Here is a 22,157-nt window from a genome sequence, read left to right as displayed (position 1 = left end):
TAGACAACCTCGTAGATGCAAAGAGACAAAAGTTGATTTAAATTTCAAGTGGTGCTTGTTAGATTCTTGTTCTTTTCAATAATTTTTGAAATTGATTCATTAAATAAAATATCATCACGATTGCATGTTCCAATCAAACACCCATTGTGCAGAATCCATACGGATGTACACATTTTGAGGGCGTTTGCATCATGAGCGGTGATAAAGGTTGTGCAATGCCTAAAGTACCGCTTGAGTAGTTCGTAGATTGGAATGCCAACTTCGTTTGCACCATTTTGATTGATATCATTACAATTTTCCGACGGCGGTTCATCTACTAGGATTAGCCTATAGAAGTGCCTATACAATACTAGTCTTGCTAGTGACAATGTACGCAACTGTGTGCTGGATAACATCATGTTACAATTGCTGTAGTATTCATCCAAATTGTCCAACGTTAGAGAGCGGTGGGAGCTGAACGTACTAGTGTTGTTTGATCCACCACTGTGTCTTCTTTTGATATACTTTGGCACGTCGTCATCGATACATTCTGGAATTATTACAGTGTCTAGTCCTCTTCCACCTGGAAGATTCTTAACAAACTTGAGTAAACCACAACTATCCAAGGCTGATTCAATGTCAGTGTCGTCAAACAGTTTCCTTGGATCAATGAATCTACGAACAGTCCATCCCCTGAATACGAAGGGCAGTTGAGGAAGAACACCAATAATCTGTCTGGTTACAGTGCTTGGTATATCATTCAAGTCACAACCGTCTAGGAGAACGGATCCTTGTCTGTTCTCTGCCAGATTTTGAAGCACAGAAAGCAAAGTAGTTTTCCCTGCTCCAGTTCTACCAATGATACCGATAATGTCAGAAGCACACGCTGTTGCTGTTATATTATTTAGTATAGTTCCTTTGAAGCTGCCAAAATTGGCAGATGAAGTATATACAAATACATTTTGCAATTGCACTCCAACATGATAAGACGAGATGTGCTGAGATACATCAACAATGTTTATTTTGGGGTTAAATAACAACGATGCGAAGCGATAACAAGTTTTTCTTGATGAGAGGTATTCCATATTACGTCTCTTGATGAGAGAACTCTTTTTCCCCTCGGCCGATGAAATTTTATCAATGTAACTATCATTACTGGATAGGTTAATAATCAAATCTTCTTCATGTATATTTTTCCTTTTTTCAAATGTGCACTTACTTCCAGTTGGTATAAAGCTTTCAAATCTCTTCATGGAACACATTAGTGTTTCCATTCTAGCGACACTAACCATAAAGTTTGTAAAGGTGTGTGTTACAATCATGCTCAGTGATATAGCTAAACCATAGTATCCTAAGTGAAGCCTCTTATCAACGAGACGTGAATGTATTACCGGAAGTACCAAAACAAACACGTTCATTGTGTAAAAATAAAACTTTGAACGGATAGATGCCCATGTCAAAATAGCCTTGTTTAGAAAATTACATCTCATGTTATATTCTGTGTGTTCTATAACAGAATGCAAGAACTCCCATTCCTTCTTGAAACTGCGGTAAACAGAAGATCCGAATATAGTACTGTCGCATACAGAGTTTATATGGGACGTTGATTCCAATACCGCGAGTTGTAAGTTTTTAGAAGCGCTAATATAGCGTATAAAAATGTACTTAAAAATGATAAAACATGCCACAAGAAATAAGAGTGTATAGATTGGAAATAAAAAGCAGAGTGTGAGCAAGTGAATAATCGTTTCGACTAACGATACCAGAGTGGTTGAAATTGCATAACCCAAACTTTCATCAATTAAAAAAATATCAGATGAAAGAAATGTGATAATATCACTAATTGTTCTATGAGTTTTCACTTCGTTTGCTCTTCTATTGATTATTGAGTTGACACAATACTCGTGAATTTTGCGAGAGGCAATGATACAAGAAAATGTCAGTACAATCATTGAGCATAACGACATTGCTATAACTAAAACCGAGACCCATGTTATAGTTTTAAGGGTCTTGTCACTATAATCCTTGACCTCCACGTGATTTTTCATCAGATCCGATAAGGTAGTTACGTCAGTGGTACGCTCTTTAATATAGTCCGATAAATCTGAAGAAAAGATAAACTTGATATTATCCAAAATTGTGGAAACAAAAGTTAAGAAAATGAATATTGCAAACGGTATCCAAACCGCTGAAAAATATATCAAATATGTTCTGTAAGCACTGCTATGAGACTTCTTTTTACCCTTATCAAAGTTGTGTTTTGGATCATCTACATGCCGATTATAATTTTGTTTTACAGTATTCCTACGCCCAAGCCGGGTAAATGAATCTGATTCACACATTTTAATAACATTTTCAACACCAAATAAATCATTTTTTAAGACGGCCTTTGAGCTCAAATCGAAACCAACAGGTTCTTCATCAACATCTTCCTTATTTTTTATAAATGATAAAATGTTTCCGATAGATTTAATACGTTTGTTTTCGATCGAGTAGAGGGATATATCAGCAAAGGAATCTGGTGAGTCAGATGATACACAAATGTCCAAAATACGCTTCGAAGTTGTAAATACTATAGAAACATCATCTTTTACCAGTAATCCGTCATTGAAATTAAAAAGATTCTTGAAGATTGTCTTGGCTACAAATGGATCTAGACCAGTAAATGAGTCATCCAGTACTACAAGGAAGGAATGTTTTGAATTATTCTCTTCCCCATTAGTCTTACTGAATATAAGATAGGCATAGATGGCACGAGCAAGTCCAACTCTGACTCTCTGACCTCCACTGAGAGAGTAGCCATGTTCAGAGATCTTACGCATGTCACCTCCTTCCCAGGTGGATATATCATGCTCTAGCTCAACTGCCTTGATGACTGTGTTGTAAAGCTCCTCATCAAATCTGTGACCAAATGTAATGTTAGATCTGATGGTACCCTTTTGTAGCCATACATCCTGAGAGGCATAGAATATTGGCATATTGGTAGAGAGAGGCAAGACAGCCATTGATCCTTCTACCAGAGTCATGTCACCAAGAATAGCCTTTACAAAGTTGGTCTTACCAGAACCCTGAGCACCAGTGACAATGGCAATAGTTCCCTTTTTAAGGACAAAGTCGACATCCCTTAAGTTTACGTGTTGATCCTTATTAGGATTCAGCACTTCTTGTCTGCTATGGAGCCAGGTAAACGAGGCACCATTAAATATTATCATTACATCTTCAGGAATGTTATAATTAATCTTATCTTTATCAACCGACATTTCCGTTGTACCGGTAAATTTGTTGTCACTTATATAGAAATTTGGAGAACAATCCTTGATAAAGTCGGATATCCTAGAGTACGATGTTATTGCTGTTGTAAAATGTTTGATTGCGTGAGGGAGTAATGATATGGAGTAAATGATCTTCAAAAGAACGTACAACATGGCTAATAGGCCATGTGTGTTGATTTCCGATATGTTTGAAACTTTTTTAAGTTGTTCAACAAAATCGTTTAATATGACCAGGAACATAATTGTGATGGTCAGCGTAAACAAAATTTTATTTGTAAATGACATAAATAATCTAAGAATTACCAGGTTTAATTCATCATTCCTAGCCTCTGTAATAGCATTATGGCCGACATCGTCTAGTAACATTTTCTTGATTAGGTGTAGGCCGGAAATTGTTTCACTGCATTTAGCAATTCTATAATCCTTAAGGGCGTAAACATACTTTAAGATAAACGTATTAATTATTTCCACAACGATCATGAGTAGCACAAATAGTGAACAGACCAAAAACAAGGGCCAAACATTAATGTTAATTTGTCGATGAATAAGTATTGTTCCATAGACAAAGTTGCAAAGAAACTGTGTTATTGTCATTAATGATTCAAAAAAGAGGGAAATGTAATAAGAGTCGATAAATTCAAAGGAGAATATCCTTGGTGTAAGTTCCTTATTCTGATAACGTTGAGCAGAGCAGAGTAGAGGATTCTTTGAACAGGGCGAATTTCCAGAACAGGAGTGTACAACAGAGTTACACATATTCAAATTGTCCGTTCCATTGACTTGGTTATAGTAGTTCCTCCTATAACATATCCCATGTTGAAAAACAGTAATGGAGAAGGAGTATTGAATAATGTGTGCTAGCCTATACAAGTAGAAGGTAAAGTGATCAATAAAAAGGGATGATATAGGTTCAATAACTGCAATAAAACCAATGAACAAGAAAATTGGCACAAGGTCAAATGTCTTTTTCGAGAGCCGTTTGAGCAGTTCATTAACCAGTATTGCAGCGCTCATACCCAATATGTTCATTATAACAATTCCACTTAGTCCTAGCAGCGCCCTTTTCCAAAATGTGAGAACAATCGCTCTAATGAGAATTGACTTGAAGGGCTTAAGTTTCTTGTTTCCAGTTCCACAATTTGCTCTGTCTGCTTCACACGATTCCAGACGGAAGAGCCCATCGCTTACGTGTTTAGAGAAAATGGGCTGCCAGTAAAGAATCTGGTCAGATAGAGGCAGTGGGTGTAGCTTGTATGGTTCAACATATTTGGAAGAGATATACCTCGTCCACTTACCGACCCACAGAAGGAAGAGAAAGTTGAAAATGCCTTTATCATCAAAATACCGAAACTTTTTTTCGTCGACCTTTGAGATATCTGCCAGACCTAGTCGGAGTTGGCTCTCCCAGTAGTGATGGTCACTATCGACGGATGTGTGTTTAGAAAGACACGGTCCAATGTCATTATCATACTCAATACTGCAGTCCACATCCTGTTCGATGCCTGATAATGACATATTCGATATAAAGGATAGAATCCTTCTGCCGGAAGACAAGCTGGAGCTTTCCCCATAAGGAAGAAGGATTCCATGTGCAACGAATTCTCATAGATCCCCAAGGGTGCACATAGATTTAGTCATGAATGATTTAAAACTTAAAATCTTCCAGAAATTCTGGATTTGGAGCTTACAGACACTAAATAAGTGTCTAAGTCTTTGATTTAACTGACATTTTGGTCCTTGTCTTTTTGCGACTGTTCCGTTTATGGATGTTGGCTAGCTATCATTTTTCATGACTATATCGTTGTAGTCGATCGCTTCTAACACACTCTTCATGTTCCTTCGGAAAGTGTTTGGGTATGTGTATGACTTACAGGATCTGTGAATACATCTCTTTGGTCTTATCTTCGTTATTCACGAGCCAGTCGTTCAGTACAACTATATAATTTGTCTTCAATAGTATATGTATGCATACCTATTGAGTTTCGCGCCAGACCATGGAATATGTAATGTAGTTTGAGGATTAACGGTATTGCGTTTGTGATAAACCTAATGAGAATATCCCCTGGAGTTGTATGTCGTTTCAGGAAAGCCCACAAACCTTTCTCTCTCACCTGGATGCACTCCAAGAAGAGGTCAATTACGTGTTTTATTGTTATGTTAATGCCGCCAGTAGTTGCTGTGTTGTATTCCTATATTGTCGTGTCTAGAGATACAAATGAGGTACCTTTGAGAGGTCACAAAAGTCCATTGATATGAGGAATATCACGTAGAGATTGAATATAGTGACGTCTGCCAAGTCGAAGGGTCCAAGTGATTGCGGAAGAAAATCTTGCACCTTTTGTATACTAATATCCCTCTTCCTACGTGCCTTGTATATTAAATTCAGAAAATTACCATTCTGGTTCCTTTGCAGCATCCGATGACAAGAGTTTGATGCTTGCAGTGTAACGTTCAACTGCATTAATCATTGACATTTCACTTTTCAAGTCCTCAAGTTTGGTACATACATCCAGAGGAAGACCGTGGGATAGAATAAGCTGGCTGATTGCTGAATTTTTTGAGGATATGATGTAAAGTAAGCTTCGAAATTGCGAATCAGTTTCTTTAGAAGTCACATTACTTGAACATTCACTAATCAGATTTATCAGTGCAAAATCCTGAATGGAATTAGGTGTAAAGAAATGGCAAACCTGAAGTCTGCAGAGCTGAAGTGGATCCATTTCTAGCCTAGTTGTGTTATAAAAGTTGGAAAATCCATCGTATATATACTTTGTCAACGTGCTCGACATTAGAATTATCAAGTTTCCAAATAACCTGAGAATTGTGAATTAAAAAAGGAAATAAACCTGAATTTAAAAAGCTGAAAGAGAATATAATGAGGAATCCGTAATAGCAAGTTAATAGGATTTTGGTGCAGAGCAACAAAGTTTGAGGAGATTATTCTCTGGGTCTCAATCTTGTCATCAGATTTTTCATTCGTGTTGAGGAAGGCGTAAATACCAAGATTTTTTCTGGTTAGATTAGATTCTTGATTATTCAAATCCTTTTCGTAACCCATAAAATAATAGTAAACTAGAAAGTCCATTATAGACAAATACAATACAGTTTCATTCGAGCTATACATTGTTCTTATGGATTGAGAAAACCATTTCCATTCTATCAAATTAAGAGAGGTTGGAATTTCCGGCTAAATATGTTCCATAGTTATACATTTAACTTACCCTTAAATCACCGCTAAATTGGTAGATATTATAAAACAGTGAATTAAACCGTGGGAGTATATTGCAAATTGATGTATATACTAAGTCCAATTCTGGTGATTGAGAAGGTATAGAATGTATCTTTTTTGAAAGAGCAGACAAGGACTTGTGAAAAAACTTTTGCAAAGAGAAAGAATTGTAGAAAGAATACCCGGCATTGAAAAATAGAGAATCTTTTGTATGAAATAGTGGTCCAGAAAATCCCGTTATTTTGGTGAATAGCAAAAGTGAAATTGGATCATATCTCGAGTTATTTATAAGAATCTCTTCACCGAACGATTTTACAACAGACTTTAATAGTTTTGGTAGCATGTAGTGGAAACCTACATCCTTTGTACAGTATTTTATTGCAGAAAGCCATGGTAAACTGTACAAAAGTCTCATGTAACAAATATCATTTACACGCATAATTGGAATCTGATGATACAGAGATGTTGCATATAGAACCATTACAGCAACTCTACACTCATAAATTCCATCACTATTATCATTTTCAAACTTTAGATTGGATATCCATTCAAACGTATCAGTGTCCTGATGTGTGTATATAACAAACAGAAAACTTACAATAAAAGCTGACATTAGAGATGGATCCCAATTTTGGTTAACGGATATACCTTGCGATAAAAGAGCAGATAAGAGTGATATGTAGCTTTCAATAAAATATCCAATTATAATCCACTCAGTGCACCCATAATTTATGTTCTTGAATCCAAAGTTTTTATATATACTCCCAAGTGAGTTGAAGGACTCGTCATTCGAATGCTTTACTACATTAAATACATGATTTAATATAACCGATAAAGCGACATTGTGGATGTGACTTTTTGTAGAATTGTTAGTACTATCTAGTTGCGCATTATATAGTGCCAAGTTCTGTATATTTTTTATTGTAATAACCAAAACAAACCAAAGAAAAACTCGCTAAAAGCCGTACAAGTGAAGTGCTGAATGATAGTCTAACGAACGAGAGAAAGTTTCCATATGCTAGGAATGAAAGGAGGATTTCATTCATCCTAACATAGAGATCAGATAATCCAATCGTCAAATTCAAGGAATCTGAGACAAGACCCTTAACCATTTTTGTACTAAAATTCATCATGAGTAGATCATTATTCCAGTAAGAGGAGGATATCCTATAAAAGATCGAGTTAAATAGGTGTTCTGCTTCACTCGGTTTCTTAAGTAAACTGAGGATGAAAATGATACTACTAAAAACAGATGTGTTTAACACTTCAGAGAACGCGGCGCAACCTTTGCAATGCAGTTTGAAATCCAGTATTCCAGTATGTCTAAATATGATGTAGATAATCGAGAGTCGATTGCTCCAAGGTTGTAATATATTTCCTGTGTCTACATCTTTTGATTGAATTAAATTCGCTACTGCACCAATCCTTTTGGCAATAAAATCACCTTTCAGTAGATCATTATCGTTAACAAAAGATAGCTTATTATTAGATGCATCTGGAAGCGAATGATGATCCATTGCAAGCTCATGAAAACACTCAGCTAGTGCTTTTGAGAATTGTTCATTTGTAGTAGTAATACTCTCGATATTCTCAACATAGTGAACCAAATAGAGCTCAAAAAGGAGACCTTTATTCCCTGGTGCCTCTTTTAGAAGGTCAAATGTGACGTTTCCCTTTCCAGTGGTCTTATTGAGCATACACCATTCCACAGTCTTGGATCCGAGAGAGTGACGGACCTCATCTGCGCAATTGGTGTCTTACTAACTATCAAACTCACCAATGAACGATGATTTGGCTCCAGTCATTTGTGTATTGAAAGTTTTCCGACCCCTAGATTCCAGCTAATTAGACGTTTGTGGCCATTATAAACTTAGCTCACAAATATAACCGTATAAAGGGCACATTGGCCTACCAAATATAACAAAAGGAGAATTTATTACTACATGATCATCTTAAAGGAATTTAACAGCTTTAAATTAAAAGTGTGTCAGAGTTTTCCTCCTTCCATTGCCATGGGGTCTTCCTTTACCATTTTAGTAGGAATTGTGATTGGAATCTTGCGAGTTAATCTCAAATCCTAGTCAATATTACCGTGAACTAAGAAAATGTATCACTGAAATGAACGATTTTCGCCATACCTGATTAATGTGTATTGAAGGTCGAGTATTTTTTGATGCATTTGGGATTATTTTACTTTTATCAGCTAATATTCTCTAGACTTTGCTCATGTTTAGTTTTTAGCTACTCAAGAAGCGCAGTTCTACGCCCGGTTGGAGATTTACCTCCTAAATATGGAGTCATTGGCTTATTCTCATTTATAGAGTCAAATACCGGGGCTCCCTGTAACATATTCAAGAATAATAATAATTGGAGATGTAGGAAGATCAAATTTCTTGGTTCAAGAAGACATAGACCTACACATCGTCTGAATGTTTCGGTTCATTCGGGTAGCATAAGTGCAGACAATCCTCACTATACAAACATTTCTGATACTTCTATATCCATTTCCAAGTTCAAACTACAGAGGAAGGATGATGAAGACGAGGATGAAGGAGAATCACAGGAAGAAAAGTATGTTCCTGGAACTGACCCTCCTGCAGGTGAAGACTTTTTCAAGCGTACACTTGCCTATCTTCAAGATAAAGAACTGCAAAAACAAATAGATTGGAGACACCCAATGCCATGTAGTTTATCACAAATTGCAGCCTTTTCTACTGTCAAAGAACTCATGCCTCCAAGTATGGCCAACACATGTTTTAATGTAACAGATGGTACTGATCTCGACGAATTACTGGGAAAAACAAGAGACAAGATATATAACAAAGTAAATATTGAGGCATTTTTTAGGTTTGAGCCAAGTTTTGGGTTCGAAAGAGATGGTACAGATGTATTTCCTGAGGATCCAGAATTTCCATTAGTAAAGCAACCACATGATGCGCCAATCTTTGAAGGGGAAAAGGGAGACCCTTCAATACCTTTGGGTTGGAGAACTTTTGCTGTGTTGGCTATGTTACCTTATGTTGATGCAAAAGCTGATCCATCTCTGTTGTGGAATTCTCAAAAAACTGCCGAGGGTCAACTACAACCGCGGCTCGCTTCTGGTCTATTCAAATATGGTCCCAGGTTTAACTTTGTTGCTTCTAGAGATGCTATAAATCCAGAGGGATATCTACTGCATTCTAAGGACCCTGTTCGTCCAGGAGAATTATTTCGTGGGAATAAGGGTGATTTATCATCAGTTATAATCACAGATCCTCCAAGAGAATGCTCAACTATTAGTAAGGATTTGTACACAAAAAGGTTTTCTGAAGATGGGATTTGGCCAAAGAAGTGTTTGGATAACGTGTTGAGTACTTTAACGCCATTGCAAGTTGTGTGGGCTAAACTTTCCACAAGTATGATGCATTCTACAGCAAAGATAATACGTTTTTATCGGTTGGCAGTACGAAAGTTTCACGAAAAAGAAATATTCTCTAGAACAAACAGGCTCAATATAGATGAAATTCATAAATCAGAGTCTAAGAAGGGAGCTATAGATGTGATCGTAGGAAATATGTACTTTATGGCAGCCCCAACCCTTCATCATGCAGTGCAGCTTGTACGTAGCGATCCAATGGCTCGGGCAAATATTTATAAAAACCTTCTGATATTCGAAGCCGAAGATGCATTGAAGAACCAATTTTTGGAAAAAAGACATCGAGACTACACAAATCCAAGACAGTACCTTGTTTTTGGGAGATATAATATGGACAGTGAGTATGCAGAGATTATGAGGGAGAGAATGACTCGATTTTTGATACGCTCCAATTGTGTAAGAACTTATGCTACGTTAAAAGCACCGAGAAAGGATTCCCTTGTTGATTTTAAACTCCCTACACAACAATTGCTACCTGTAAATAACGAATACATTGATTTGATTGTAAAAAGAGATATAAGATTTAGAGATGCATGTCTTACTCACAATGAAACAGAACCAATTGGTGATATGAGTATCATAAACCAGTTTGATTATGACGATGCATTGGACTGGGCAAACAGGATACCTTATACCCGTTCTGGCACATATGATACGCTCTTTGTTGCTAGAGCAGATGAGGTTGCATTTTATGGACGTAATTGTAAATATACTGTTCCGCTACCAATGAAGAGGTCTTTCCTTCCATTGAGACAAGAATATATCACTGTGAAGTTTGATCCATTAGCTACATTGTCTAAGCGTATGACTACTATATCTGGACATATTATTGCACTCCCAAAGTCTGAAACGGTTATAAACAATGTTAATAATGAAAAAACTAATGATTCTCATCTCTACGATAAAAACAAACAACCCGAAAAGACCATGGATTCTTGGCCAAACAGATTATTTATTACAATCAAAACAACATACCCAGAAAAATACAAGCCGGCAAACTTCTCCCATATCTATGCAGAAAAAATTAAACTAAAACGATCATGTGTTTCCCGCTTCAAAAGCATTCCACTCAGTGCAAGTAATAGCTCACATTTTAATGTTTCCTTTGATAGATTTGGATGGAAAGAGCATACAGAAAGTACACGTAAATCTGTATACTGCGATATTCAAACTACACCATGGTTACGTATTAGCTTCGATGCCTTGGAAAAGTTGTTGCAAGAAGATGCACCAAAAGAACTGGATAGACCATTTTATGCAGATCTTTTGAAAGATTATGTATACTTATCCCTTCCTGAGGGACATTTTTTTTTACCAAAACCAGGATATACAAATGATGCATGGAGTGGTAATGATGACGAGTTAGTTCCGCCTGCTTCTGCTGAAGATATCTGTCGTCTGAGAGAGTATAAGCCGGAGGCTATATCAGGAATATGGATAAGGAAGAAAGAGTGTTTTTTGTTATATAATAACCCACAAGAGAGATATTTGCTATTTGGTAAAAGAGGAGATGGTAAGGATACACCGATTACCGATAAAGACTTTAAAAATGTGATTATTAAGACTGAACTTGTTTTGGATTTGTTCAGAAAGGGTGGAAATCAATCTTTGCCACGTTTAACACAAGCATATAGCAGAAAAGATGGTAAATTAGTTTCACATTTATCTGAAGAGGAAAAAATGAAGACAGCCTATTCTGTTGATCCACTAAATCGTTACTTTGCAAAATACAAACAAGATGATGATTTGCCTGCATGTAGATTTTACGAAAGGGGTCTTACGTTTTCACCATATGACCCTAGGTACCTCATGGGTTCGGATCCTGGAGCGCTGTATCAACTTCAGTTGGAATTTATTGAGAAACTGGATCGTGGTTTAGTGTCCATTGATGATGATCCAGTTAAAATCATGGTGGAAGCAGACCATTACAAGTCACTTTTTAAGTCAAATTGTTCTGCTGTGAAATGGGAAGACTATGATACTGAACTAATTAAACGTAAAGATGTTAAGAAAGCAAATTCGACAAAAACTTAGAGTGGTAGCTCTGATAGGACATTTTCCCATGTCTTTATACTTATCAATAGCTCCGATATTTCCTATACAGCACTTTAAATAATTTAGAGTTACTTACTTGGAAATGTGGGACAAATTCGTCACTTTTACATTTGTTTTTCAATAACAATTCAGCGTTCACCATTGGGCATTCAAGTCCAAATGAGCCACAGTAATTTGTATAGCATAATTTACATTTTGCATTATCCGATTTTTCAAAAAATTCATCTTTGGATAATCCATATTTTACAATATTCCTTCTGTTGCTATATTCCTGTGATACTATACAGTAGATTTTCCATACCATTTGCACTATTATGTTTCTTAAAATAAATAAACACACGGAGGCAAGCGGTTGAAATTCTTTGATATCGAATATCTGTATCTCCTTCCTGTATTCGTTATGAATTTGAATAAACGATCCTAGGATAGATTTATAGAGCCCAGTTGTGACTAAACATATTTCGCTAATGTTTAGACCAGAAAATACTCTAGCTATGTATTTGCAGAGATAGAGTATATATTCCCAAACGCTTCCTACCAATAAGCATCCACATAGCTTATTTTTCAGTTCCTTAATCTCAAAATCTTCGTATGGTTCATCTTCGTCTTGACAAACCTCTACATCACTTTCGCTGTGGGATACCAGTCCCCCAAACTTTGAAAGAAAGAGTGAATCGTGACTTAGTTTTGATATCAGATCATTCATTATCGAACTAACAAATTTGTTTTGTTTGGATCCTTTGTTGGTCATTTCTCCCTGACGACCCCTCTTACCATTTTTATACGCCAGCAATTCTGCACCAATATCGAATTTCATATCATAACTCTTATATATCATTGAAAGCGTCAAACTAGAATCTTCAGAATCTTCTATAGAACAAAAATCCGGTGGTGTTAGTATGAATGGTGCAAAATCTTTGGACAAGATGCAAACGTGGAGATTAGCAAGGTAGACCAGAAAACGTGGAGACTCCTGATGAATTATATCCTTTACTGTTTCTCTATCATAAGTTAGCATCACCTCTGATACTTTAGCATCCTTTGAACGTAACAAATCCCCAAAAACCTCTTCCGTTGAATCAGTGACATCGGACGCTGTGGTGTTGGTTTTGTAGAGATCAACATTAGCCAAAATATTACTAGCGTTAATCTGAGAATCGATCATCTCTATCTTGAATATGCTATCTAAATCCAAATTACTTATTTCCCTCAAGTCCCATTTTGTCATATTTGAAATATTCACATCTAGCTTCGACGAATTATATTTCAGAGAGTGTAGGTATATTACCGCATTAACATCCACTATTGTCACATAAACAGTTGAGTTCCATGACACAATATTTGCATTTGATATTGGTGCATAACCAAGTCTTTGTTCATTCATGTATGTTTCTCCAGTTGCATAGTTCATGATGGTAAGAAATGACGATGTATCCAAGAACATATTTCCCATTTTGTTATATGCTGTTTTTGACTTGAGAAATGTGTAATTGGAAAAATGTTCTTGCTTGGACCCAGAATTCCTGAGTTCTTCGATTGATGCAGTGTCACCTGGAAAATTGTTTTGTGATTGTGTTAAGACCATTAACATGTTATTATCCAAAAGATCAATATGTGTAATATATCCACTTGAAAAATACTTTATCCAATGTGTTTTCAATGAGTCAATACTCTCTTCGATGCAAACTATGCTAGAATATAAGGAATTGCTATATGTCCTAGGAAAGTTCATTCCAACAATCTTTTGTTTGTTTGTTGGAAGGGCTATGCATATAGACTGTTTTAGTATTGGCGCTGCAAAATAGGATGACTTTTTGAAATTTCCATTGCTTGCTATACTTGTACTTCGTTTTGGTGTCGCTCTAGAGCTGTTTTTATGCAAGATGTTTGAATCGCTTCTGGCGGATGGGATATTTTGAGGAGAGATGATTTCAATTTCTATATCTTGTGGTTTCTTTAAACTATCCACTCCTTTTATGGGCATGATGGGATCATCCAATAATATGTTGTTAGAATGACCAATGATCTCATTTATAACATCTGACTTATCTTTTGCATCTTTCCAGTAATATTGTAGCATATGATTTGAGTCTCCATAATCCATATCGAGCCAAATATCAGTGATCACTCCATCATCCACAACACTCTTATTTGCGTTTTGTTTGCTTCTCTTTGAAGTATTTCTAATATTTGGTTTTGGAGTAGATACACTTTCTGCCGGAATGTTCTGTGAAATTTCTGTTTGAGAAAGATCTAACTGTGAAAGTATTTTGTCAGATTGTTCACAATCATCAATTGTTAAAGTGTTGCAAAGAAAACGTCCATTGTAAAATGTGGAAGAATAGAAATCCGCTGAAGAAAAATACTTTTCCAAATCTTGCTGGTATCTTTGAATATCAAAACTTTCAGGGTTAGCCCTTTCAACTAGAGAATGATTTTCAAGTTCTATAGATGTATACATGTTATAGGAAAGTAATATGAGGTACTCTAATAGATGTATAACTTTAACAAAAATATCAAGTAGAACTGGAACAAGAGGTATAATAACATGACAAAAATTTTCCAGATATTCAAATTCCATATCTGTGTCCATAGCAACATTCGTATTCGGATCCATAGACATAGTTTCTTGTATAGTGGTATACAAATGCGATTTATTCTTTTCATAGTCAAGCTGCGATAGTTTTGTATGGGACCCTTTATCTAATTCTGAACTAAAACTTTCCGTATTAGACTGTGTATTAGAGCTTTGATTATACTTATAATCCAGATATTCAAACATCGTATTGGAAGGCTGTGGTGTATTAGCTAAATTTAATCCCTGGATCCAATTTGTATGAAATTTTGATGCCAGTTCCTCATTCGTGAAATCGATCAGTACAAGACCACCTTGGCTAGATGCAATAGCAAGCCACTTACCATTATTACCCCAAGACAAATCTTCTATACTGGATTGTTCGTCTAGAAAATTTTGCACAACGCAAATACAGCCAACGTCATATTTCTGAGAGGACTTGTTTGAAACATTTAATTTGAATCGCCAAACAGAGACCATATTATCATCACTGCATTGAGCTGAAAAGAAAATTTTTTCAACATTTGAGGATTTTGAATTTCTTTGGGGAGTTGGCTTCATGATGTCAGCTGAAAATCTGACATTCCTGATACGGGAATTGTGACCCCTTAGCAGCAATGGATTATCTGTAATCAGATGTTCCGTTGTATCATAAATATACTGTATTTTATGTTTGTCATAAGTGGATTTATGCAGCAAATGAGAAAACGACAGAGTATCGTGATCTATTTCATAACAGGTGGTAAAATTATGATCACTTGCGCTAGTATTTGGAAACGCCACCAATTTACCGTTTGGTGCCCATGAGATTCGTGATCCTCCCAATATGTCAGTATGCGATATTTCTGAAAAACTATCGTTAAACAAAATTTTTTTAAACGTCCATTTCATGGGTGATCCAGGTGGAAGAGGAGCCGATCTCCTCCATACTGAAATTTCTCTATTACTACTTTGAACTGCGATGTGTAAAGTCATTGGATCCCATGCAACGCTCTTGATATAGCCTCTTCCTGAGAATCCTGAAGTTGGTGATGGGTTTTCGAGGGCATCAAATTTAGCTACAATCTCCTTAGTATGAATGTCAAACACCGCGACCTGGCCATTCATTCCACCTCCTACTATGCTACGGTTATCCGGAGCCCAGCTAATATCAAATAGTTGTCCCATATTTGGAGGACAAGATATAGGTCCAAGTGTTTCCCATGTTTCCATATTTCCTTCTATATTGTCATTATCAATCATCTCAAAAATGTCCTTTCTAATGTCCTGGGTCTCAAGTTGAGTGGCTTTTGCACTGATTGAAATGCGAGGTATTCCTGAAGCACTTTTTGTCTTGCTGGACTCCGTTCCATCATACTTGAAGATATATTTCTTGACTTCCTTCTGCTCTGTAGCGATCTCTGGAATCTCTGAATTCTCTCCCATGATTTTGTTCCTGATGAGTTGTTCTATAATCTCACACTTTTTGGCGTTCCTCTTGAGGACATGTGTAACTCCGCCTGAATCTGTACTTGCAACATATACTCCATTCGGAGACCATCTTACAGTTGTAACTTCGTACGGTGAATGGTCAGAAAAGGTATAAAGACAGATGCATTTGATCGGAATGTGTGTATTTTTGCTGGCCACCCTTGTAAGCCCCCAAATTTGCACATACGTGCCTCCTGATGTTGCAAGTCTGTGTATATCGCGGGCTTCCGAATGTGGTTGGAAATCTACAGCGCTCAGAGTCCCGCGGGGGCCACAGCAGTTGCTCAGCCTTTCAATTTTCATAATAAATAAGGAAGGACCCGAGATTTTGGTAGGAAAATCATCATACAGAGATATTAAGTATAAATATAATGCGTATGGATGTGTTACGGTTCTTCTGACTACTGAGTAACCAACGACACCCGATCTCGGGGTATAGCCGGTTACCCACTTGTGGATACCATGGGTCCTCCTTCCACGAAAATCTTACCGTAGCATCCAATATGTTACATATATGCGATTTACAGAGCATACATACAACTCAGACATGACCAACATTTCATGTGAAATGTTGGCAAATGCATATGTATATCTAAATGTACCGTTCCAATACTTAGCAGACACTAAATCACTGCTTTTTCTCCCACCCTGCTTGAACTGGGTTAGATTTGTGATTGTTGTTGCCACTAAACTTTCTATTCCTATGCGATGCATTCTTATTTTTCCAGTAGCGTACTGACGATTTTCCAAATGTTGCAATGTCAATTTCCCTTTGTTTCATGTTTTCTTCCTTGATCGCGTCCTACAGAGAGTGATTGATATAAAAAGGACAAACCCTGGAGAGCTGCTTTTCGTTAGAGAGATTGTCATAAAAAGATTTCTTGTCATAGTATACCGGTTGTTCATCTTCTATGACTGAGGCCGTGTTTGTCCCGGTAAACAGTGGCTTGTTAATTGATGGCACAGTACTTGAAGAAGAATTGACAGACAAAAGAGTGCCAAAGTTTCCATTCTTCCCAGAAGGAAAGCCCATTGAGACCCCTCCAGAAAAACCACCGCTTTGCAGGGGTTCATTTAAAGTAGAAGCCTTTTCTGTGTCCTCAAACTGGAAGGTTTCCAAGACGCGATCCACGGAACCAGTTATTTTGTCCAGAGCAGACTCACTCAATCGTGTCTTTTGACCCGTTTCAAATGGCGTTAAATGATCCAAATTTTCATGTTTAGTCGGAAAATGCGATTTTGCAGGAAATATATTTTCTGGTCTTGGAATAGCTGGAGTTTGCGACATAAAAGTGGATGCTGGGGGCATCGCTCCTTGAGTTGTATGCAACGGAGCACTCTGAACAGTTGGTTGTGCTACATTTGATGTTGCCTGTGATGAAAAAGGCAAACCACCGGCGGCATCGACCTGGCTTTTATTGTACGTTTTACAAATGGCAGGATCGTTTAGGATTGGGTCATAACTTGAGCCGGAATCATCAACTGTGATATCGCTAACATCTTCTCCTATAAAAAATGATAAATACAGTAATAAGCGTACCGCGAAAGACAATAAAGTCGTGAACCTTTGATGAAGGCGGTACCTCTCCGAATTTGCCGCGACCTTCTGTTCCCATACATCTTACATCGTTGAGAATAATTGTTGCCTCATCTGTGTTTAGGCTATGGAGCAGTCCTAAGGGTGATGTTAGAAAAATTTTAAACAGGTGTGACTATGAAGAGTCTAACCTTCGTATCTTATTCCTACTTTGGAAATGAGTGAGATCTTCGTGCCAATAAATGGTTCTATCGACATCTTGTTTGGAGAAATGGCATGAATTGACCAATCGTGGATGGTCTTCTTATACGACCAGCAACTAACGGTTATATGCAGAACTGGCGGCACAAATTCTTAAAGTGTGGTTATGGCATAAACATAATTTATAGGAACAAAATTAGAAACAAAACATTTTTGAAAATGTAACAAATTTCATGTAAGCAGAGAACTGATCTTCTACTTCCCCACAGCATAATGAGAAGGACATGAACATTCGGTACTAATTTAAAGATTTTTGTGTTTAATCGCCGGACTTGTGGTCTTCTTTGACCTTGTTCAGCTGCATCATCAGTGTGTTGATATTTTCGCTGATTTGCGATACAGCAGCCTCTATAGTGTCCATTCTCTTTGTAAGTAAAAGCTCTAAAGCCAAAATCTGTCTATTATTTGCTCCAGAGGCTATCTTTGAGCATGCTATGGCAAAATCTGAAGCGCGGATCTCCCTGAAGCCATTAGCCCAGTAAAGATTCAAAACGTCGTATGCTACATATTTTGGAATATTAGAGCTACGGAGTGCTTTCTCCATGGCAGGATCATTGATCATATCCAAAGGTTCGTTTTTAGTCAAATTTATCATGCCAGTTTGATACTTTGTGTCATTAGTGTAATTGAAGGTGAGTTCTTCATCCAGATCGCTTGGCCACTTTTCGATATTAGAGCACATTTCCTCAATCGAATCTGTCGAAGCACGTTTTAATGGTTCAGATTTTTCCTTGCCATAAGTAGGCTTCTCTAGATTGGTACTCTTGTGACTGCTGCTTTCATCTCGATCTACATTTTCTGGCTCGTGGTCTACAACAAGCTTGATATCATCTACTCGTCCCTTTTCTGAGCAAGTAAACCCCGTTGATGGATTTTTATCCGAATTGTACGATCCAGTTTCAGGTGAACTGTTTGCAGAATCCTTTCTCGGAAAAGGAAATCGAATGGATGAAGTTTTCCTATATCCCGATTGTGACTCAATATGTCTTTTTATTCTATCGGCCTTAGATAGACCAAATATCTCTCTAAACAAATTACCGATGCGTGAAAAAATCCTATTATCTCTGGTATAAATTTCGTGATCCTGATCCTCTAAAATAAATTCATGAAGATAATCCTTTCTATTCATGCTCATTAAAGCATTGCTTATAGTATTTGTGAGATTAAACTGCTTTTCAAATGTATCTTTGTACTGATTTTCTGCAGATAGAGCCTCCTTTGCTGAAATAAATGTGTTAAAAATTATTCCAGTGACCACGTTCATTACTGTTAATGTAGTAAAGGAGACGAACATAACGAAAAATATTTTACAGTATGGATAATAGGTCGCCGTTTTCCCACTGACTTCATTCCATCCTTCCAAAGTTACTACTGTAAAGAGCGTATACATTGATCTAACTAGAGATCCCCAAAGTTCATTCATTGTCTCATCCTGAACATCATTTAGCAACCAGGTTGTCAATATTGAACAACAATAAATGACTATAAATACAAATACACCTGTCCACCATAGCGATTTTAGCGTCAACAGGATGCCTTTGGAGAGTTTCAAAAGCGGTTTGAAAACATAACATAATTTATAAAGGCGGAATATACATATGCAAAACAGGTATCGAAGCGAAGTTGCTAGTGTAGCACAAAGCGAATTTGACCCACCTGAGCACTTTATGCATATAATTGCCATATGTATAATAATTGCAATATCCATCAAAAGGAATACCAGATCTACAAAAAATTGAAAATTATAAAATATATCCTCAAGCGATGAAGCGTACAAGGTAAAGTAAAAATCCAAGGCAAAAAACAGCGTGAATAAGATGCGAAAGATTAGAATCCCAAATACCCAATCCGATATAATCTCTTTCCATGATAATAATGTTGTCATTCCTAGAAACAAACCATAGGAGACAATAGTAAAGTTAAAGACAAACTTGTATATTTTCTCAGAAATGGTGACTTCTTCCAAATCTTCTCTGGATGATATAAGTCCGAAATTTGTGACTGTCTTTTTTAATGTAAGTAGAGAAGTATCCAGTTCATACCGGTTTGCCCTTTTGGGCTTAGCATCACCTAATCTTCCCATTTGTGACTCTATCTCTAATATTACGTCAGCTTCTCCATGATTGCATCATCTTGTAGGCTCTACAAAGACTCAATCTACAAAAGCGTAAGCAGTAATACCCAACCTATTCTCTTTGGAGAACAACAACCAGATTAAAACAAAATCACATTAGATCTTATCTTTTTGTACAAATCTAACAAAACCAGCCGAGGTTTTCTGAATAAGTGGTAAATCCTAGAAGCGTGCAGATGTTAGATTCATTAAGAATGGATTACGCAACCGCTTTACACAGGAACACAAGGGTTCAAAACAAATTACGATTTAAATAGATAAATTTTACTAAAACGACGACATTGAACTGAAAACAAGAGGAAAATTACACTCGCAGCAGGTCTGTCAGACATAACACCAAAGTTGGGATAATTACCACTAATATTTTTATTACACACAAATTTGCATCCTTTTTGTTATATTCCAACTGTTTCTTCATTTCCCAATTGTATGCTAGAAAAAGGACAGCAGGTGGCGTAGTGGTCGAAATATAACCTACGAACCCATGGATGATGACGAATTAAGGTCTAAAAGTAAGCTAGAGCGTGATATAACGGAACAATCGGTGCGCATTGACGAAATACTCGACAGGGACGAGCTTCAGACTCCAAGTGATCCGAAATTTCTCCTCAAGGTAAATTTCCTCGCAGATTCTTCCGCAAAATACAATACAAATTTTCAGAAAGATGAATTTGTAAACAGAGATCTAGACCTTCCTCTGTTGCAGCCGAGCGTCAGAGGTTAGCGCTTGTTCCATTTCTCTAATTCCACCCACAGACCCAGAAAGGCGCATATGTAAACCAGATGGTATGCTTATAGGTCCGGATCATCCATTTTTTAATGAAGAAATTCGTTCTGCTAGGTACACACTTTGCATAAATTACACTCACATTCATTCAGATCAAGAAATCCACCAAATGTAAGATATGACGTGATTGGTCCATTTGGTAACGAACCGGATCCGGATTTGGATCTTTACCCCTTGCTACAGAGATCTGGAACCACTCGGAACCCTCCAAACCCCTTTGATGGCCCAGGATTCAATTTTATGGATCGCAATCCCTTCCCTAAATTTTAAACATCATTTATTCTTTTTGTTTACACGCTTAATGTCCATATAGCTCACCAAAAGACATAGGATGTTCGTGTTGATAGAAAAGGATACAGAAGGTCGATGATTCTTCCAATCCGATCGATATGTTACGTATTTATATTACTAAATGTATTATACAATGGTAAAGTGGTATCATATAATAAAATAACACCTTTTAACTCACCAATAAACGGCTTTTTGAACATTTATAAGCCTAGAGGACTCAGATCTGGTGAGATTGTAACAATAGTAAAGAATATAATACTCAGAGACCTGTAAGTTAATTCCAAATGCTGCATTCATTGATCACTTTGTCTAGGAATCTAAACCTCAAGGTTGGACATGGCGGAACTTTGGATGCATTTGCTGAAGGTTTGGATCCATTTCCTATCAAATGTGATTTAGGTATATTGGCATTAGGCATAGGAGATGCCACAAAGGGATTAGGATATTTTCTAAAGGGTTTGTTCTTTCTCTAGTTTTAACGTCATCTAGGATGTAAGGAGTATTACTGTACTGCGGAGTTTGGATATGAAACAGATACAAACGATCCAAGGGTAAAGGTTCAGAAAGTGATATTTTGTACAGGGTGAAATCGTGCACACTGCTCCATGGGATCATATTACTCCAGAGATGCTTGATAAAGTCATAAACAAAATGCATGGACAACAGAAACAAACTGCGCCGGCATTTTCAGGTTTAGCAAAATTACACCTAATATGTCGATATAGCCAAAAAGATAGATGGAGTAGCCTTGTATCGATATGCAAGGCAAAAAATGCCAGTTCCTTCTGTCACGAAAACTATTTACGTACACTCTATTAATCGCGAGAATCTCCATGAAGATGTTTGTTAAAAGAATAATTTGACATTTTTTAGCTACCCAAGTTCACAATTCGCGTGAGATGTTCATCTGGAACCTACGTGAGAGCCATTATTAAAGATATTGGAATTAAACTAAATTCGAGAGCAACACCCCTTTCATTGGTTTGTAGCTTGAAACAATATAAAACTACGCAGATACGCACAAAAAAGTGTCACTTAAATGTGGAAGATTCTATTTCACTTTATGGTTTGACAGGAAGAGACATATTAGCATACCTCCAACCTCTACCGGATGTCCCAACGCATCTAGTATAATAGCTACTTTTGTATAAC

The 22,157-nt window shown here is 36.9% G+C and overlaps 8 protein-coding genes across 8 annotated transcripts; 3 read left to right on the top strand and 5 right to left on the bottom strand.

Annotated features, from left to right (window-relative positions):
* Positions 1 to 44: 44 nt before the first annotated feature.
* BEWA_021290 (ABC transporter, ATP-binding protein domain containing protein) lies at positions 45 to 4,766 on the bottom strand (the record flags this gene model as incomplete). Its single annotated transcript, XM_004828890.1, has 1 exon — positions 45 to 4,766. The coding sequence occupies one exon, from the start codon at positions 4,764 to 4,766 to the stop codon at positions 45 to 47; it is 4,722 nt and encodes a 1,573-aa protein (XP_004828947.1).
* Positions 4,767 to 4,889: 123 nt separating this feature from the next.
* On the bottom strand, positions 4,890 to 8,285 carry BEWA_021280 (hypothetical protein; the record flags this gene model as incomplete). Its single annotated transcript, XM_004828889.1, has 12 exons — positions 4,890 to 5,088; positions 5,123 to 5,186; positions 5,224 to 5,313; positions 5,350 to 5,440; positions 5,476 to 5,611; positions 5,646 to 5,908; positions 5,942 to 6,065; positions 6,098 to 6,438; positions 6,473 to 7,045; positions 7,079 to 7,387; positions 7,422 to 8,221; positions 8,258 to 8,285. The coding sequence occupies 12 exons, from the start codon at positions 8,283 to 8,285 to the stop codon at positions 5,025 to 5,027; spliced, it is 2,883 nt and encodes a 960-aa protein (XP_004828946.1). The 3' UTR covers positions 4,890 to 5,024.
* A 368-nt stretch (positions 8,286 to 8,653) lies between these two features.
* BEWA_021270 (hypothetical protein) lies at positions 8,654 to 11,929 on the top strand (the record flags this gene model as incomplete). The annotated part of the gene is made up of 1 exon (XM_004828888.1): positions 8,654 to 11,929. One exon carries the CDS (start codon positions 8,654 to 8,656, stop codon positions 11,927 to 11,929), a length of 3,276 nt encoding a protein of 1,091 aa, XP_004828945.1.
* Positions 11,930 to 11,972: 43 nt separating this feature from the next.
* On the bottom strand, positions 11,973 to 16,298 carry BEWA_021260 (hypothetical protein; the record flags this gene model as incomplete). The annotated part of the gene is made up of 1 exon (XM_004828887.1): positions 11,973 to 16,298. One exon carries the CDS (start codon positions 16,296 to 16,298, stop codon positions 11,973 to 11,975), a length of 4,326 nt encoding a protein of 1,441 aa, XP_004828944.1.
* Positions 16,299 to 16,623: 325 nt separating this feature from the next.
* Positions 16,624 to 17,968, bottom strand: BEWA_021250 (hypothetical protein; the record flags this gene model as incomplete). Its single annotated transcript, XM_004828886.1, has 4 exons — positions 17,724 to 17,968; positions 17,536 to 17,670; positions 16,831 to 17,501; positions 16,624 to 16,797 (listed from the first exon to the last, which is right to left on the bottom strand). The coding sequence occupies exons 1-4, from the start codon at positions 17,788 to 17,790 to the stop codon at positions 16,624 to 16,626; spliced, it is 1,047 nt and encodes a 348-aa protein (XP_004828943.1). The 5' UTR covers positions 17,791 to 17,968.
* An 80-nt stretch (positions 17,969 to 18,048) lies between these two features.
* Positions 18,049 to 19,876, bottom strand: BEWA_021240 (hypothetical protein; the record flags this gene model as incomplete). Its single annotated transcript, XM_004828885.1, has 1 exon — positions 18,049 to 19,876. One exon carries the CDS (start codon positions 19,874 to 19,876, stop codon positions 18,053 to 18,055), a length of 1,824 nt encoding a protein of 607 aa, XP_004828942.1. The 3' UTR covers positions 18,049 to 18,052.
* Positions 19,877 to 20,295: 419 nt separating this feature from the next.
* BEWA_021230 (hypothetical protein) lies at positions 20,296 to 20,993 on the top strand. Its single transcript, XM_004828884.1, has 3 exons — positions 20,296 to 20,646; positions 20,684 to 20,768; positions 20,807 to 20,993. The coding sequence occupies exons 1-3, from the start codon at positions 20,412 to 20,414 to the stop codon at positions 20,982 to 20,984; spliced, it is 498 nt and encodes a 165-aa protein (XP_004828941.1). The 5' UTR covers positions 20,296 to 20,411; the 3' UTR covers positions 20,985 to 20,993.
* Positions 20,994 to 21,002: 9 nt separating this feature from the next.
* BEWA_021220 (tRNA-pseudouridine synthase, putative) lies at positions 21,003 to 22,139 on the top strand (the record flags this gene model as incomplete). The annotated part of the gene is made up of 8 exons (XM_004828883.1): positions 21,003 to 21,274; positions 21,319 to 21,371; positions 21,405 to 21,461; positions 21,495 to 21,556; positions 21,588 to 21,696; positions 21,731 to 21,846; positions 21,879 to 21,986; positions 22,020 to 22,139. The coding sequence occupies exons 1-8, from the start codon at positions 21,081 to 21,083 to the stop codon at positions 22,137 to 22,139; spliced, it is 819 nt and encodes a 272-aa protein (XP_004828940.1). The 5' UTR covers positions 21,003 to 21,080.
* Positions 22,140 to 22,157: the final 18 nt, after the last annotated feature.

Source organism: Theileria equi, chromosome 1 (genome assembly GCF_000342415.1).
Source record: "Theileria equi strain WA chromosome 1, complete sequence".
NCBI lineage: Eukaryota > Apicomplexa > Aconoidasida > Piroplasmida > Theileriidae > Theileria > Theileria equi.
This window is presented reverse-complemented; position numbering and strand designations above follow the sequence as displayed.